The following is an 18827-nucleotide window of genomic DNA, read 5'->3' on the forward strand; positions in this document are numbered from 1 at the left end:
CTGTCGTAACCCCTCCTACGTTTGAGTGAGATTTAGTTGTTTTTTAATTGATCTGTCCGATCTTTAACTTAAGTAAAAGTAGCAATACTGCAGTGTAAAATACTATGTTACAAATATTAGTATCAAAATATACTTAAAGTACCAAAAGTTAAAGTACTCATGCAGAATGACCCTTTGCAAAATCATATATATTAGCCTATGTATTATAATAGCCTAAGTGATGCATTAATGGGTTCATCACTTTAATGGTGCAGCCAGTAAAGGTGGAGCTAATTTTAATTACTTCATAAACTGCTGGGTAGCTTAATGTAGCCTATTAGTTGATTCATATTTTGCATTAGTAATATAAACCTGTAAATTAACTACAATAACATAGTGGAGTAAAAAGTACAATATTTGCCTCTGAAATGTAGTGGAGTGGAAGTAGAAATCGACAGAAAATGGATATACTCAAGCAAAGTACAGCAAAACTGTATGTAAATGCCATACTTGAGTACATGTACTAAGTTACATTCCACCACTGGGCTCTGTGCTGTTTCTGCACAAACCTGGGACGATTAACGCACATACTGTAAGCATGACTTTATTCAGTTATTGTTTAAATGTTGTTTAAATTGGATGGTAGCTACAGGGCAGCTTTTGATCACCTAACAAGGTGATTTTCACATCTAGTAAAGCAAAATCTCAGAAGTTTCAAGCCTTACTCTTACAGTGCACTGTGTATGCTTGTAATTGTGATCGTAGTAAACTAGTAAAGATTTGTGTTTTAATCCCTTTTTTTTAAATAATACGAACACTGTATTAGAAGTTAGACTCTTAACAATGAATTTGAGAGCAGCTATTCAAGATTTGATTCATATTTATCTTCACTGGGTGGAGAATTTATTAGTTATCACTACCAATGTAAGAAAGACTCCTCACATCACCTGCGACTCAGCATCACATTTTGTATTTCAGACCACTTTTTCACACTGCAAAAGCACGTAAATGATACAGAAACAAGTATTCGCTCACTAATGCTAACACTTTTAATGAGTATTCATTCAAGTAGCTATAAATATACAGCAAAAGTACCTCTTGGCTGCCAAAGACAACCTGCCATTGCCTGTATGAGCAGCGTCTCAGGGGAGAATTTGATTAGTGCAACAGGAAGTACTCTGTTGGCAGCTGGGTGTCTAAATATTACCTGATATACAGTATAAACAGTATGTAAAAGCACAACAACAGTCCTGATACGTGTGTATGTATGTAACAGTCCCGGATGAACTTGAAACATAAAAAAACAGTGTTTCATTTCTCAGATTTGGATATCAAATGTATCGTGAATCTAATGTAACACGAGATTTGGCTTTGGAGCTGCTGAAAAATGATGCTGGCTGACTGGATCATACAAGACAACATTAATATTTCATGTGTGTGGTTCATGAAAATCAATCGATGTGGCTCCTCCTGAACTCTGTCCATTGACTGAGCTTTGCCATGTAGGCAGTCAAAGGGATCAGACACAAAGATTGACTTTGTGGCTTAAATCTGACAAAAGTTCATCAGTTGTACAAAGTTGTTAACACCTGGTGATCAAGTATTGATAAAGTTGTGTGACGCCTTTTTAAATGGTTAAAATAAAAGCAACAGGCTCAAATATCTTGACTTTTTGTCCCGTCCCTATGAGTGATGCTCAAGAAATACTGAATCCTACATTTCCCATAATGCAACTTATAGCTTTATATCTTTGGTCCCTCCCTGCTGTTAAATAACCCAAATCCAGACTTTCTGTTATAAGTGCGTTCTCTCTAAGTTCAAGCTGAGAGGCTGAGTAGTGCTCTCCATGACTAGTTAACTGACCTTTATGTGTAAAATCAGTGGAGTTCTCCTTTAAATGGGACTAATGTACTTTATTTAGAGTAAATTAAATTCCTTTTTATGGTGAAAAACATTGATGCTGCTATCCTCTGTCCTCTCCAACAGAAAAGCTTTATATTATATAGTACAGTGCCTGAATTGGTTCCAAAAAAGGTGCCAGTACCCTAATTCAGCAGTTGCATGACATGATCATCGCATGTGTCTTAGATATATTTATATTCATGTGTATCTTGTAGGGGTGACACAACTAGTCAGCTATTCAACGATTCAATCTAAAGAGCCTGATTCAACTACCAATCTCACTGTCGAATCGTCGCAGTGTCTGAAAATGTGGTTATGAAAAAAGGATTTTTCCATTCAGGTATGTCTGATTTTACATAGAATTGCTCTGTATTTCCCAATAAATCATATATAGCCTATTTCTCTCTCTCTCTCTCTCTCTCTCTCTCTCTCTCTCTATATATATATATATATATATATATATATATATATATATATATGTTTATCAGCCTATTAATAATACTTAACAATTAGAACAAAATGTGGACAAAATCTGAAATGTCGTTACTCAGTACTGGCACTGATATTATGGAAGATTTGAACAATTACAGGGACGTTTACGGGGAAAATGAAGTGAAACAAAAGACATTTTATCTTGTTATAGTAGGAAAACCACAGTTATTACTTATAGCGTTAACATTATTGTTATTTATTAATTATTTAAGTGCCCCTGTAAGCCATGACCACCTGCTTTTAGCGTGACGTGTGAAAATGTCTTCCATGAAAAAAGGCCTATTGAGCCTTTAGTTGTCAGCAGATGTTGTTGTTGATTGTTGCCATGGAAGCACAGCTTTTAGTTGTCCGACAGTCTAAATGTAGGGTGGCTGAATTTTAAGGCTTAAAATGAATCTATATACGTTTTAAATTAGTTTTAGTTTTGTGTAACTGTCTAACGTTAAACCAGTCAGAGAGCAAAGAGCTAACATCCTAACGCTGGAGACCAAACCAGCTCTGAATCCCTACATCTAAACCTTAACAGTAATTATGAAATGCACAAAGTGGAAAAAAGAACAAGTCTGACAACAGACTAGCCAATTTACTCGAGCATTTAGAAGTAAACTGCTGATAGCCGTATGACAAGTACTGAAGAAAAACTTTTTGTGCCTGAAAACCTAATGGCCGTATGATGAATATTTCATGCACTGTTTTGTATTCATACAAATAACCTCAGGACAGATTTTATTTTACACTGCTAGTTCAAGAGAAACTGAATGACACATGAATCAATTTGAAAACATCTGTATTCCACCCCACTTATGTGGGGTTGTCTTTTTCATGTCCTTATCTCTTCATTTGCTCTGCTGAAGCGCTGGCATTTAGAGGTGTCCTTTGCAGAGAGCGGGATGAATTGTTTTCAGAGCACTACTTCAAAAGCAGCATTTTCCCTACCATTAGCCTGTCTGACTATGACACAGCCCACAGCTGCAGCATGAACAGACATGGGTGGATAAGCATGACTCGAGCTGTGCCATTAAATCGGTCCAGAGATGACAAAAAAGCTGAGACACAGTCATACAACAGAGGCAGTGTAAATGGCATTTATTGGTTCGTGTATCAGTGTGGTGAATACAATGTATACCTCGAGGGGAATCACAGAAATTCAAATACTTTGAGAATACTGCTTGGTCCTATAGCGTACTGCACTCCAGTCTGTACGGTGGCCCCGAGAGCTAAGAGCTCTGCAAGTTTAGACACATGCAAAAGAGACGAAACATCATCATTAATTTGATTACACGTGCATTTAGAAATAAAACTCTGCAAATACAGAAAACACAACCAAATACACACAACAGAACAAAATGAAGAAAAACAGTTTAAGAAAACAGTTACAGAAACAAACTAATGTACTTTTTTTGTTTAAACATTTTGATAACATGATTTGAATTGGCATGCTAGTAATCAGCAAAAGTCCAACACTAGATTTACAGCAAATATGTGGAATTCAGAAAATATTCCATTGTGTTTTGTTAAACTTGGAGCATTTCTGTATTTGGTTGTGTTTTCTCACTTTGCAGCGCTTTCTTTTTCTAAATGCTTGTCAAATTGGTGTCTCCAAATATCTACTTGCATGTGTTTTCTTTAATTTGCAGTGTGCTGAGCTCTCAGGGCCACCGTAACTCCAACATGTAAACAGTTATTCCAATAGCAATACTTGTGAAAGCTGTAGAGGCACAATTGCTGTTCAAACATTCATTTACACAGGAGCTTTAAGACTGAATGATAAAGAAGCAGCTGAGTTGTGTGAAGTATGACATGTGAGTAGATGAAGTCGTCCCAAAAGCTCCGATCGGTGTGGCTGCGCCACCATCTTGTGGCTAAATAGAAGAATGCAGTCCCATTGAATTAGTTTAAGTCCTTCATAAGAAACCAACATGTTGGAAAGGCATATTAAGACACCATTTGTGACATCTACAATATTTGAACCAAGTTATCAATTGTGTCTCTTTTTCTGTCACCCATACTGATTGCCAACAGAGAGCTGTTTTGTGTATCAAATAAAAACAGTCCTCACGTCTTCAGTTTGCCCAACTTTCCCACGAGAAAGTCGGGCACACACTGACTACAAAAGTGTTTATATGGCAATGTTGGAAAGGACCACACTGTACCATTTCACCCTAACAAGGGAATAGGTCTAAAATGTTATTTAGTTGGAAAGTGAATGAGGAATTAATATGTTTGGATACAACTAGATGCAGTTGGAGTCTCTGTACCTCGAACCTTTGACAGCACTGGTATAGTGCAGGACAACAACAATTGCAAAGAATCACATTTTTATGACATTACGGTACATTAAAGGAGGTATGGTCTCAGCCAGGAAACCATGAAAGGTGCAGTTCCTCTAGTGGCCACTAGATATACAAGATGCCCAAACAAGACAACTCTGATTGCACTGAAGTCAAGAGGAAAACGCTCCAACTTCATGAGTCAATATTCCACAAAGAGTGAGGGTTACATTTTAACGTTTTGGTGAGAGTCCTTACTCCATTAAGAATATTAAGGCAAGTGTTTTGGGGCATGATTGCTTATTAATTACAAGTGTCTCTTGACGTAGCTGTCAAGATGGCTGGAAGGCTTCAAGCCATCCCATAGTACTGAAGGAAGAGACATTACACCCTTGAGTTCCTACAGTAAATGAGTTCAGACCTGTAGAGAAGGCTTTGTAGGTTTAATTGTTCTATCTCTTGATGCATCTAGATCAACAAACATCTTTTAAAGAACTCTCCAGTTCCTCACCTTTTAGACCTCAAAGATCTGCAACAGCAAATGTACTTGGAATTCAATGGCAATATTCTTGTCTCTTTGCCAAGAGAACCTGCCTTTGCTTGTCCTATCTTTGCCTATCACGGTATGAGGTCTGCTTTGGACTGTCACACAGCGCAGGCCCCGTCACACTTAATGTGGTACTGTCGGAGGTAGTCCCTGAGCTGAGGAGGCAGCAGCAGGTTATCTATGCCCTGGTAGGTGGTGTGGCTACAGATCACAGCCCTGCACAGGTGCTGGAGGGTGAAAGGGAAGGTCCGTGGTAGCGGCCGGGAAAGGAGGGGCTCAAAGAAGAGGCAGGTAGCCGGGTCACTGTAGTGTCTCAGTAGTCCTGTCACACTTGGATCCCGGTACATGCACGGGTCACGCACATCAAAGCTGAAACGCTTGTCGTTCTGCTCAATGCGTGCGTGCAGGGAGCGGCTGTAGCGACGGAAGCTGACTGAGAAGAGGAACTCATCCTGGGCAGAGTCTCGGAGAAGAAACGTTCCCTCCGGTTTGCCCTCCAGCAGATCCTCTGCCTCAAAGCGGTTCAACACACCCCAGTAACAGGAGCTGTTGTTGATCTGGAGCAGATCTGGGACCAGGATGTAGTCAGTGTGGCCACAGCTGCCCTCTGCTCCTCCATGAGGACAAGAAGGGTTCCAGTCCTCCAGACTGGTGCCTCCAGGCCCAGGAGAGCAGCAGATGTCCTCCCAGGAGAGAGGGGTCTGGGGTGGGGAGGAAGAGGAAGATGAGGCGTTGGGTTTGAGGGGAGCCTCCATGTCCATGTCCTTGAGGGCACTTGGGTGGGTGGCGTGATTTTTGATAAGGTGCCAACATCGGGCCAGTTCAGATTTGGGCGAGAAGGGACACTTGTCCTGCATGAGCTCTGAGACGTGGATCTTGCGTTTGGACCAGAAGAGCACTGAGAAGGGTCGCGAGGAGCCCGATGGATGGTGGTGGTGATGATGGTGGTGGTGATGATGAGAGCGCAGAGGAAAACACTGGCCAACAGCATCCTGAAACTTCTGCCGCAGAGAGCGGCGGGACAGGGCTTTCCGACACACTTCATCAATGTCTGTAGATGTCAATGCTTCCCCGAGAGTGCTGCAGCTACACTTTCTCTCTCTGCGCCGCCTCGGACAGGATGTTGACCGCACACCAAGCTCCTCTGTCCCCTCCGCCTCCAGCCCTCCGGGACTCGACCCGTTGCGGGAGCTCCGGGAGCGTTTCTTCCTCCGCCAAATATAACTGTCTGCACTCCAACTGCGGAGGCCACATTTGGGACGCGTGTCCGAACCTCGTGGTTTCTTCTCAGACATGGCTGCTTCCTCTTCTTACTCTGTGGCACATTTAAAAACAGGCGTCTGAGTCGAAACACGATTGCAGGACCATTACTCATATCATTAACACATTTACAAAACAGTATTTAAAATGTAGTCTATCAGAAAATATTATTTGCATCACTGCTAACTAAGTCCTTTTTTGTGTCAGAAAGATCAATTTTGAAAAGGTTCTCTTTAGAGTTGGGACCTTAATGGTGCCATGAACAACTTTTTTCAAATCAATGGTATCTAAAATACTTCCTAAGAGCCACGCTGGATTCTTTACTGTTATTTTTTTTACATCTTTTTAAATGTATTTATCAGATCCATTTCAGTTACACCCTGAACAACTTTATTTAATCTGTGTGTGCTGTGCAGGACTGCTATCTAATCTTTTGGTACAAGACTAACAGGCTGATCATCTTCAGGACCAGTGGCAAGAAATCAAATTAAGACTGCAGAGTTCAGAAACCGCCTGCAGATGAAAATGGATAAGTTTCCATAAAAAAACAAAAAAAAAACAGAAATTGGTTAAACTAACCAGGCAACATTTCATGCTTCATTCAGAGATAGTTCAGGAGGAAAGTTTTGTTGAAATGCCTACACAGCTTTTGTTTTAACACTTCAGTTATAGTCTGTTTCAATTATATTTGTACATGGCAGCAGTTTGTAGGCTCAATACAAAATAACACTAATTAAACTGATCAGCCTGTGAGCAGCAAGGGGTTTAACATCACAGGCTGGTAATCACGCTCTGCTATTATTAACTCTTAATGCAGGAGATTATCTTACCTTGCAAACAGTGTCAGACATCCACATCCATGGTATGACCAGTTGTTCACTGCACATTAGCGGACATGTGTGACCCGCCTGCAGCCAGCTCCAGCTCTAACAGACGGCAGACTGTTCCGCTTCCTATATAATTATGATGCCAATTCCCAGAGGGGGCAGCAGTTTCCTCTCTTCCTCTCTGGGTTATGAATGAATGAATGAAGGGAGGGAGGTGGAGTGGGGTCGAGCCGGGAGAGGGGAGGGAGGGGTGCAAGGGGAGGTTTGTTTCAGGTTAATGGCAGTTGAGACATCCTATTCTCTCTCTTACATCTTCTTTACACATTCATTGATGAATTCCATCTCCAACAAAGAAAGAGAAAAGATCAGACCAGAGCAACCGGAGAGTGCTTTTTCATTCACAAAGTGAATTATTTCTGCCAGTAATTCTATTTCTGCACGCTGATTTGCGTTGATTTAATTTCATCAGAGGCCCGTAGCTTAACTTAAAGCATCAAAGCACATTTCATGGGGAGCTTTAAATCTGTTTAAGTCTGTCTGCAGAGGATGCCAAACTACAAGCAGATTATTCGGTTTATAAGCAGCCTGTACACACTCCCCGCTTCGGCATCGCAGACTCTGTCTAATTAACAATTCAGCCCAGTAGAGGACACAACAAGCGTTTTAAAAAGCTTCACTTATTGATTGAATAACCTTTTTGAGTTTCCCAGTTCAAACTTCCAGCAAGGGCTGCTGAAAGGACTCATCTGTCAAAGTGATGTCATACACACAGTGTGGATGACATTTTGGAAGATCTATAATTCATGAAACAAATAGACTACATCTATCAGACAAATAATATTACTCCCAGTGGTTTTGTGTGTGTGTGTGTGTGTGTGTGTGTGTGTGTGTATGTGTGTGTGTGTGTGTGTGTGTGTGTGTGTGTGTGGGCTTGTTTAACTATATTTGTGGGGTCCAAAAACCGGGAGTCCAGTATACTTGTGGGGTCCCGACAGCTTTGTGGGGCCAAAATGCTGGACCCCACAAGGTTAAAGGTCTGTTTGAGGGTTAAGACTTGGTTTTAGGATTAGGGTTAGAATTAGGTTATGGTTAGGGTGAGGGTAAGGGTTAAGGTTAGGCATTTAGTTGTGATGGTTAAGGTTAGGGTAAGGGGCTAGGGAATGCATTATGTCAATGATGGGTCCCCACAAAGATAGTGCCACAAACCTGTGTGTGTGTGTGTGTGTGTGTGTGTGTGTGTGTGTGTGTCTAACAGATAGAGGATAGTCATCAATAAATGCCTGACAGCTCAGATAATGTAGTGACACTTCCTGAACTTCCTCTTAAGTGAATATTTAATGCTCCTCACATTATCACACAGCCCAGCAGGAGGATAACGCCACATGTTCTGGCAAACAACCAGATCAATTTATCTGACTCCAAAATAGCAGCAAGAAACTGAAAGTAAACTGTCTGAAGTTTAGCTGAAAGGATTTGAAAACCCCAGTTAGGTCAGTTAAGTTAACTATTACTATTCTTAATCACACTTTGCCCAGTTCAATACTGACCCCTTTCTGTTTCTTTTAATTTTCTCAAAATTTCTTAAAATTCATATGAACAATCCATTCGTATGTGGTACCCAATCTCTAAAATGCAATGTTCGAAGAAAAATAAGACTTAAGAGTCTACAGCCATGCTAACAGCTCTTTTGTGCTTTTCACAGGCACAAAATGCTTTACAGGGGCATTATACAACATACAGGAAAGAAATAAAAGATGAAGTGACCACCCAAGCCACGTGTTTAAAAAGTGCACAAAGAACACAATACATAATGAAAAAAATGAAAACACATACACAATACAATTACATATACATGATAAAATGATACAGCCCAAAGAGGTTTTACAAAACTATTCAACACAATATTAGTCCAAAAATGAAAATAAAAATGTATGCTTACAATACAATAAAACATGAAATACAATACTAATAAAAAACAGGAAAAATAACAATAACAATTGGAATTGCAATCCGCCCTGAACAGTATTTAGATTTACGGTGGGTTCAAAAACAAATCTTTCAAAAAGTTTAGTTTAGTTTAGTTTATTACATTATTTGTCAGGGACCATGCACAAAAAGCATTAATCTCACACAAGCAGAAGATGCATTTGACCAGATTTAGCTACTAACTGATTTGCATTTGCAGTCCCTGTGCAGGTACACAGACACTTATACAACTAAAATACAAGTTACAAATACAATGAAATACTAAATCCAAATCCAAATTAGTTTCTCATGTTTTTTTTTTTATATATATGTCAGATCTTGCAAGAGCCATCTGCTGCATCATAAGCTGTATTTATTATTTAATCTGATTACACAAAAGGAGGATGACTGTAACTAGGCAACACTATCATCATGTCACTCACAGATTCTCAGAAACTTGCCGTTTACTGCAATCTCCATGAAACATTCAGCCTCTTCATTGAACGGCAGCACAAATTGATTGGGTGGAATAATGGATAGGAGAAACACACAAACACACAAACACACACACACACACACACACACACACACACACACACACACACACACACACACACACATGGTTAGCCATTATATCTGCTCCCTTATTTAAAAATCTTGATTTATGAATTTATTTATAATTTAGGAATATGCAAATATTGTTAATTTCAAAAGTTTAACTATTGGACACAAGATGCCTCTTCATTACTAAGAAATGTCAGTTCTCAGTGTATGTGCACGGGATGCTTCAGGTTTTCCAAATCACAGTTGTGTAAATTGCATATTGGACCACTGTTGGCTTCCAAACTTTGATATCATAAAATCAAGCTGAGCACAGAGAAGGTTTCCTCCGTCAGCAGATGAATGTGAAAGTAAGTGTCAAACTGTGCACACACATCATTCTGCACAGTGAAGCTCAAACATCCAAGGGAAGGAACAATAAACACATTTGTGACTGGAGGGGACTTTAAGTATGGGGCGTACCCTTTAAAATGCCAATGTACATTTTGTGACATGTTTGCTTGATTGACATTACCTTAAAGGTACACTGTGTAGGAATTTCTCCCATCTAGCGGTGAAATTGTATTTTGCATTCAAACGAATAGTGCTCTCTAGCGCCTCGCTTTTTCAAATGTGTGTTGCAACTACGGTAGCCGTTATGTACCAAGAAGCTATGACGATATGTCTTCCAATTTTCGCTTTTTTGGCGACGAGGATTCCTTCTCCTGTGGCTTGGCATAAGTATGATCCTCCATTATGAACTAAAGTGCAGTGCAGGCTTTCAAATTTGCCGGGGTGGTGACAAGCGGCTCTCACTGATCTCCTTCTCCGTTTCAGCTGGTTTCAGTCACATGACGCTGGCTCTGAACGAAAACATGTTGTGGATTAGCTAGACAGGTAGGCTAGTGCTTTATGTCCCTCTCAGCGATTAAAGTTTTTCAAAATGGCGGAAGACATGGAAGCCTCCTTGGACTTGCCCGTCCAATGTAAATACAGATAAGAAATTCTTCGCTTACGAGGATAAGTCAGATCGTTGGCAGAGGTCATTTTACACCAATGAGGACATATTTATGAATGAAGACATTGATTTTAGCTAATAAAATATTTAAAACACTACACAGTGTACCTTTAAGCCTACCACAGCCAAGGTGGTTGTCACTTAAGCCGACCTAACGTGGATGTCACTTAAGCCGACCTAACACCAAACGACTTTTCACGCAGTTCTACTGTCGCAGACAAATTTCTAATATCAAAAATGAAATCATGAGAGTCTTGCAGTTGTAACTCGCTCATGTCGTCTCAATCATCTGGTGTAAGGTCATAGAACTCAGACCGAGTCAGTCTTTTACCTGTTTCGACGTTCCGACAAAATCAAACGTGATTTGATATTATCATAAGTTTTAGGTCTTGGTAGTAAATCTTCTAGTCTGTGACTCAGTGACATTATGACAGATTATCTTTAGATGTGAGATGGTGCCAGACTTTAGTCTTTTTAAAGTCTTTTCAGAGTCTTCTAGTGAATGGTAAGCTCTTGCTACATTTGTATGTGTGGCTCTAGAGGAGCAGCGAAGCTAAGCTTATGTGTACAGTTTTTAGTATAAACACATATGAAGCCTGCTCATATCTGCTGTGATCTTATAAAGTGTGTCTGTGGGGTGTGGTGCAGAGTTTTATCCAGGAAGTGCATCCTGCAGTGGGTGAAATCCAGTCGGCCCATTAACCTGCAGCAGCCAGAACTCGACCAAGGGCTCATATCAGTCCACATTACAGAGGCATCGATCTCGGGAGCAGCACAGCCTACAGGAGCAGTTATGAATAATTGATGCTGCAGTGATTGAATGGAGACTCTACTCTGCTTGTATTTTAATATGAAGGCTATTACAGTATTTTTTTATTGACCTTTACACAGTCAAGAAGAGTGAAACTACAAAATGCATGTGTTACAGTTTCAGAGGGAGTTTGTTTGCACTTAGCATCAAATGCACATGTTCTGTGAAATCATATAATTTTGGTTAGTTTATATTTTTTGTATTAAACTGCTCACTGACTGTCCTGACAATGAACATCAGAAACCTGCATATTTTATGGCGGAAGTGGCCATATCACAAACCTAAAGCTGCTCTAATCAATAATTTTATATCAAGAATGGATAAAATGACCATACTATAATATGACTATGTGTAGTGAATCGACTGACTGTGCAGTTCCCCCTCAGCTCTACACGGCATTTTAACTTTGTTCAGCTCATGGTTTTCGTTCTTCAGCGGGCAACATTACTATTTTGGTCCACTGTCACCGCTCTCATCAAAGTTTTGTTTTCGGCCACAAGCAGCTGTAAAAAAGAAAAGCTCTAAAACACCACTGTCCAAACAGACACCGTTTTCAACTAGCTGGTGAACATAGCAGAGCATTTAGCAGCTAAAGAGACAGATATTTGACCTCCAAGGGATGATGGAGAACCAGAGCTGAAAGGAGAGACCTTACTTTCTTACATTACTGGACAGCTGACACATCCCAGTATCAAGGGATAACATCCTCATGGGATGATCCTACAAATCACAGTCGTGGTGGACCACGGACCATGATCTTTCTCTAACCTTTAAAGGAACACACCGACTTATTGGGACTTTAGCTTATTCATCGTATCCCCCAGAGTTAGATAAGTCCATACATACCCTTCTCATCTCTGTGCGTGTCATAACTCTGTCTGACGCACCCACTGCTAGCCTAGCTTAGCACAGATCCTGGAGGTAACAAATAACAAGGTCACATGAGACACAGCCGTCTTCTAACCGTATACATACTGGGAACTATATTCTCAGAAAGGCGAAGCACTGCTACTTCTGCTACTTGGGCGGAGTGATTTGCTCGCAGCACCTGAGAAGCCCCGTGGTGAGGAGCAGAGAGTAACAACTGTGCTTTTCAGGTGATGCGCTAATCACTCCGCCCAAGTAGCAGTGCTTCGCCTTCTGAGAATATAGTTCCCAGTATGTATACGGTTAGAAGATGGCTGTGTCTCATGTGACCTTGTTATTTGTACACGCTGTGACTATACAAATCACAACATGTAAATAGGAAAATGTTGGCGTTATTTTGTCACTTATTGGGAGCAGTAGACTAGATGGAGCCGGTTACCTCCAGGATCTGTGCTAAGCTAGGCTAGCAGTGGGTGTGTCAGACAGAGTTACAACACACACAGAGATGAGAAGGGTATGTATGGACTTATCTAACTCTGGGGGATACGGTGAATAAGCTAAAGTCCCAATAAGTCGGCGTGTTCCTTTAATCAAGCATTTTAGTTGCCTAACCCTGATCATAGGTACACTAATGCCATGACCACAATGTTACCCTCAGATCGTCTGGGTCAGATCTGCTTTCTGTCCCCGGAGTCAGAACTAAACATGGAGAAGCAGCGTTCAGTTTTTATGCACCACATATCTGGAACAAACTCCCAGAAAACTGCAGGTCCGCTGCAACTCTCAGTTCTTTCAAATCAAGACTGAAGACTTTTCTTTTTGACAATGCCTTTTATTAAATCAAACAATTATTCATTTACACTGAACTGTAACTTTTATTCTTGTATTTTATACCTGTTGTACTCTATTTTAGCTTGTTTTTATTTTCTATTCTCTTTAATTGTATTCAAATGTCCTTTTGTGGCGTGTTTCTTTTGCACTTTGTCTCGTTGCTTTTAATGTTTTATGTAAAGCAATTTGAATTGCCTTGTTACTGAAAGGTGCTATATCAATAAACTTGCACGGCCTTAACATTGTCAGTTAAAGTAATCTGGGGCTTTGCAGAATAGTCTAATATTGACGTTCTTGTCTGGTGATAGTTTTGCCTGACAAGATGGCAGCACTGGAGTCAATGGAAGGAGGAGGTAGGGGAAGAAAGGAGGAGGGACTTTAAAGGGAAATTGGACACACCCCTTGTTTCCAGACTCACCTGTCTGCAGGATCTCAGGTGGTTTGGATCCTAATGGAATCCCAGGCCAAGTCAGATCTAAATGAGAGAAATGCTGCCTTTCGTTAACCATTTTTGTGTGTGCATCCGTCCTTGAAACATCCCACCATGTATGTGTGTGTGTGTGTGTGCTTGTTTTACTATATTTGTGGGGTCCAAAAACCGGGGAATACAGTATACTTGTGGGGTCTGCACGGCTTTGTGGGACCCCACAAGGTTAAAGGGCTGTTTGAGGGTTAAGACTTGGTTTTAGGATTAGGGTTAGAATTAGGTTATGGTTAGGGTGAGGGTAAGGATTAAGGTTAGGCATTTAGTTGTGATGGTTAAGGTTAGGGTAAGGGGCTAGGGAATGCATTATGTCAATGACGGGTCCCCACAATGATAGTGAAACAAACGTGTGCGTGCGTGTGTGTGTGTGTGTGTGTGTGTGTGTGTGTGTGTGTGTGTGTGTGTGTGTGCGTGTGTGTGTGTGTGTGTGTGTGTGTGTGTGTGTGTGTTGGCTGGGAGGCTGTATGATCATGTGAATTACAGAGATGGTAAATTGAATCAACAGGGAGTCTCTGGCTCCACTGGTCTCCAGTTGTTTCCATTGATCAGTATCAGAAGACTCCTCTGACCAACGGCAGCGCTGCAGCTCTCACTTTAGATACCACAGGGTCTCGTTACGTCGCACTTAAAGAAATATTCCACCATTCTTTTGTACGTGCAGCAACCTGAGCTGTGGGATATTTGCCTCACAGCAAAGCGGATATTTGACTTCAAAATATAGATCCACATTTTACTTGCAGAATGTGTGTTGATGCTCTAATTGGCTAATTTCTTATTTTTGTATGATTGCTTCTCTCATGTTTATGAATGGATTGTTATATTTCCTGTTCCTCCACAGTAATGGTCTCTTTTAAATAACAGTCCTTACTCTTAATATCTTTTTTTTGATGCACCTGCCTTAACAATACAGAATTGCAAGGGATGCTTTTATACCTTAATGACATTAAATGAAATAAATGACTACCTACAAATGGAATCAATCTGCAAACTTAGATAAATAATGGATGTGTATTTATGACTTATAATAATAATTTACAGTAAAAGTATGAGGATGAGTGTTTAGGTTACGTCTTTTATTGCAGTGACAACACCAGAGATGAGAAGTAACGAAGTACTGGTTCTTTAGTTGAGTATTCCCATTTTATGAGACATTATACTTTTACTTTACGACAGATGCTACTCTCCCTCTTACCCGCCTCTGTTTTTTTTTGTTATCTTTCTTTTCATTCTTATTTTGTTTCTTTTCTGCCGTCTTTTTGTCCTTCGTTATTTCTTTCCTTTTTCCAACTGAACCTTAAATTTGCTCCTATACCCAATAAATACTTTTACTTTCCATTTTCACTTCTTTACTTTAAAGTATAACTTTGTTGGAATTAAGTTCCTTTTCTCTGTGGTACTGCTACTTTTACTTAAGTAGGCCTACTTATCCTTAAGGATTCAAGTACTTCTTCTGAATATTTAGACGGCACATGTTTGCGTGTATCATATGCTCATTGTTTTGTAGCCATTAAGATGCAGACAGGGTTGGATATATATCTGCAGATATGTGAGCTGCTGTATCGACTGTCCTCGGGGGAGATTTATTTATGTCTGCACCCGCTCTGCTTCCCGCAAGCAAGGTGCATCCAGAGAGGTTCCTCCTCTCCGTCATGTTAGAAAGAGCGTAACCCAAGCCAGGCTGGTCACTGGACTCTGGACTCAACACACACCCGTACACATTGGTATATGATATTGAGGCTATATGTGGTATATTGTATAAAGTGTATGCTCGTATATATTTTCCTGCAGTGACAGGTAATGCCAAACAAATATTGACTATGTTTTGTGCTTTGCTACAAGCGTGGTTCGATGGCAGATTTGAATTGTTCAAAACTATGTCAGGCTGGGGCGCCCGGGTAGCTCACCTTGTAGAGCCCTCACCCATATATAGGGGTTTACTCCTGGACACAGTAGCTGCGGGTTCGACTCCGACCTGCGGCCCTTTGCTGCATGTCATTTCCCCTCTCTCTCCCCTTTCATGTCTTCAGCTGTCCTATAAAAAATAAAGGCCTAAAATCCCCCCAAAAAAATCTTAAAAAAAAAAAAATGTGGATGTGTAGTGTATAAATGTATGAGGTTGATATAATGGCGAAACCACAAAAACATGCCGTCTTATGAATAACCTGCCTGTTTAGAGTGTTAAAGGTACCCTGAGGAGTTCCTGACCATAGTGCTATTGAGCATTGATCTTACTGTATGTGTGCATTTCTGCCAATGGTTTTTACATTTTTCCACTGAACAGGTGGTGGAAATGTGCAAAGAAACAGCAATACACAAGCAAAGGCAGAGAGGAATTTTGATAGGAAACCTTGGATGTAAAAAGTAACTTTGTGTACAATAGAACTCCACATCAGGGAATCTTTAACTGGGAACACCAGGATTCAAGTGCTTTTATTTCACAAGGCAACAATCAAATCAAAGCATCACCATGTTGGCGCCTTCGTAACGGAGGGTTTAATAGGAATAAATGGTTCTCAGTGGATCATTGTTTTTATTAAGATCATTTGTAAGAACAAAGAAAAGACTTGTTCAATATGGAATTTAGTTGGAATTTTCAGGTTCGTAATGGTTTAATTTTGAAAAAACACCATATTTTTGTTGTACTGCACATTGCTGCAGCTCCTCTTTTCACCCTGTGTGTTGAGCTCTCTGTTTTAGCTACAGAGTGAGACATCACACTTCTGTCCCATCTTTGTTGGGAGTCGCACATGCGCAGTAGCTAGGTAAGGACTACTAGCTAGAAGCTAGCGCTGCTAGCGGTTAGCCACCTTGTTCTCAATGGCAAAACACTGCCACAACGCTATAGAACTACTTATATGTCCCTCGTCTGCAGGTATTCCACGCAAAGTTGGAAGTGCGCCCTCGTTTAGAAGAAGTCTCCCGGCTAATCCTGCCTTGTACTGACCGAAGTTGGAGAAACAGCTAGCTGGTGTGGTATTAGCTAAAGTGGTTTGCACACACCAAATGGCTCGGCCAATGACGTAGACGGCCCTGCCGATTTTGACCAGCTCACCCGGAGAGTGTTGTAGTACTGTATTGTTACTGTAGCCTAAGTTAGCTTAACTTAGGCTACAGTAACAATACTACTGAATGCATTTCCTTTTCTTTTTTGATTTTTTTAATTTTTTAAAATGTGTATTCCTGCATGGTTTGCGCCCACGTTTACGTTCTCCTTTTCTTCCAGCTTTTGCAGGTGCATTGCTACGTTTCTTGCCATGTTTTAGTCAGTGGAATAGCTCTATTTACAACAGTTTTATTTTTCCTTTTCTGACAAAGAAAAGGATAGTCACACCTATGAAATTGCATTTTTGTAACCCTTTACTGTCACTTTAATGTAAAGACCCCACGTTCCACAATTCTTTGAACATTTACTGATGATAAAAAAAATAAATGTCTTCCTGCTTGTTCAGCCTTATGGAAACTGTTTCTGCACCAACAGATGGATGCACAGTGCTGTAATCACACCTCACACTGGCCATGCTGTGCTGTTTGTCTCTGTGAAACGATAAACTTAGACTGGAAGCAGCAGCATCTTTGTTTTCCTTTCACTACTGTTTCAAGACAGCAGGAAGTGAGTCAACACTGTTTTACACTCGTCATGTAAAGACGCCCTGACCGGACATCACAGCATGAATCAATATTAAGAGGATGAAGAGGATGACACTCCAACGAGATAACATAATTATGTCTTATTTCTGCCGCGTGCCACTGAATCACAAGCACACAAGAAGGCAGAAATCTAGTTACACCTCTTTAACATCACACCCCTTCATATTACAGCCTCAGCTTTAACACTCGCACACTTTATTTCAACGTGCTTTTTAATGTTTACTTGACCTCTTAACATACAGGTTTCCCTTTTTTGTTCTCTTAGCTTGAAAGTTGAAAAAAAACCTGATTTTATTCCACATTATTAATTATAAGCATATCACATGTTTGTTTATGTAAAAATCATTTAGTAACTAAAGCTGTCACATAAATATAGTGGAGTATAACAATTTCCCTCTGAATTGAAGTGGAGTTAAAGTATAAAGTAGCATGAAATTGAAATACTGAAGTAAAGTAGAAGTAAATGTACACCACTGGTGTACGTAGGTACAGTAGGTTGACCTTTAATTCTGGTCTCTGCAGAAGGTTACTGTGTTTTTCAACAGCGTAATAATGTGACACTGTATTGATTCTAGAAAGGAAGTTCTTTTTCCTGTCACCCCTCCAGGGGGGGTCAGAGGTCAGAGGTCAGAGGTCAAACTCAGCTTAGAAATATAATGTAGCTGGTCCGGATGCAGTGTTGATGCTTGTGATTTCTGGCATACAAACACACAGATTGTCCCCTTTTGGCTGATGAAATAGACACACAGATGACGAATGTGAATTGAATTTAGGGAAATTTAGGTGCAATGGCATATCTGATGAAGGTTATTTTTTAATTTCCATGCTCTGCTGCTGAAGTTTGTCCTAATAGGCATGAATGATGTTGGAGTTGGTGGCCGATTTAAACTTGAAAGCATAGCCTACTCTATGATAGCAAATATATTTTAATATATTATAATCATTATTATTATTAATGCTTTTATTCTTCTTACCTGTGTCTTTTTTTAAACGTAGTTAAGTAAAGCACCTTGAGTTGCCTCTGTGTATGAAATGTGGAATGCACATAAAAAAAACTTGCCTTGCCTAAATATCAACGGCTGACTTAATGCAGCAGGCGTATATAAAGTCAACCCTCTGTTCTTGTGGGAAGACAGTTGAGCCTTTTAGAGGGTGATAGGGCAAAAGTCTCACCGAACTGACTGTCAGTGACAGCTGTAACAAAACTGAACTAAACAGCAGAATTCAAAGAATAATACCTGTGCTGCCTGCAGGGGCGGACTGGGACAAAAATTCAGCCCTGGCAATTCCGTCCCTTACCGGCCCAATTTCAGATGGGGATTATTTACTCTATAATTGCAAAAACCAGGCTCACGTGAGATTATGGCACCAGCACCCTGAGGCACA

The 18827-nt window shown here is 40.3% G+C and overlaps 1 protein-coding gene across 1 annotated transcript; it reads right to left on the reverse strand.

Moving 5' to 3' along the window:
- Window positions 1-4471: 4471 nt before the first annotated feature.
- On the reverse strand, window positions 4472-7454 carry socs4 (suppressor of cytokine signaling 4). Its single transcript, XM_031323730.2, has 2 exons — window positions 7281-7454; window positions 4472-6505 (listed from the first exon to the last, which is right to left on the reverse strand). The coding sequence occupies exon 2, from the start codon at window positions 6483-6485 to the stop codon at window positions 5289-5291; it is 1197 nt and encodes a 398-aa protein (XP_031179590.1). The 5' UTR covers window positions 6486-6505; window positions 7281-7454; the 3' UTR covers window positions 4472-5288.
- Window positions 7455-18827: the final 11373 nt, after the last annotated feature.

The sequence above is a fragment of the Sander lucioperca genome, chromosome 3 (genome assembly GCF_008315115.2).
Source record: "Sander lucioperca isolate FBNREF2018 chromosome 3, SLUC_FBN_1.2, whole genome shotgun sequence".
In the NCBI taxonomy this organism is placed as follows: domain Eukaryota; kingdom Metazoa; phylum Chordata; class Actinopteri; order Perciformes; family Percidae; genus Sander; species Sander lucioperca.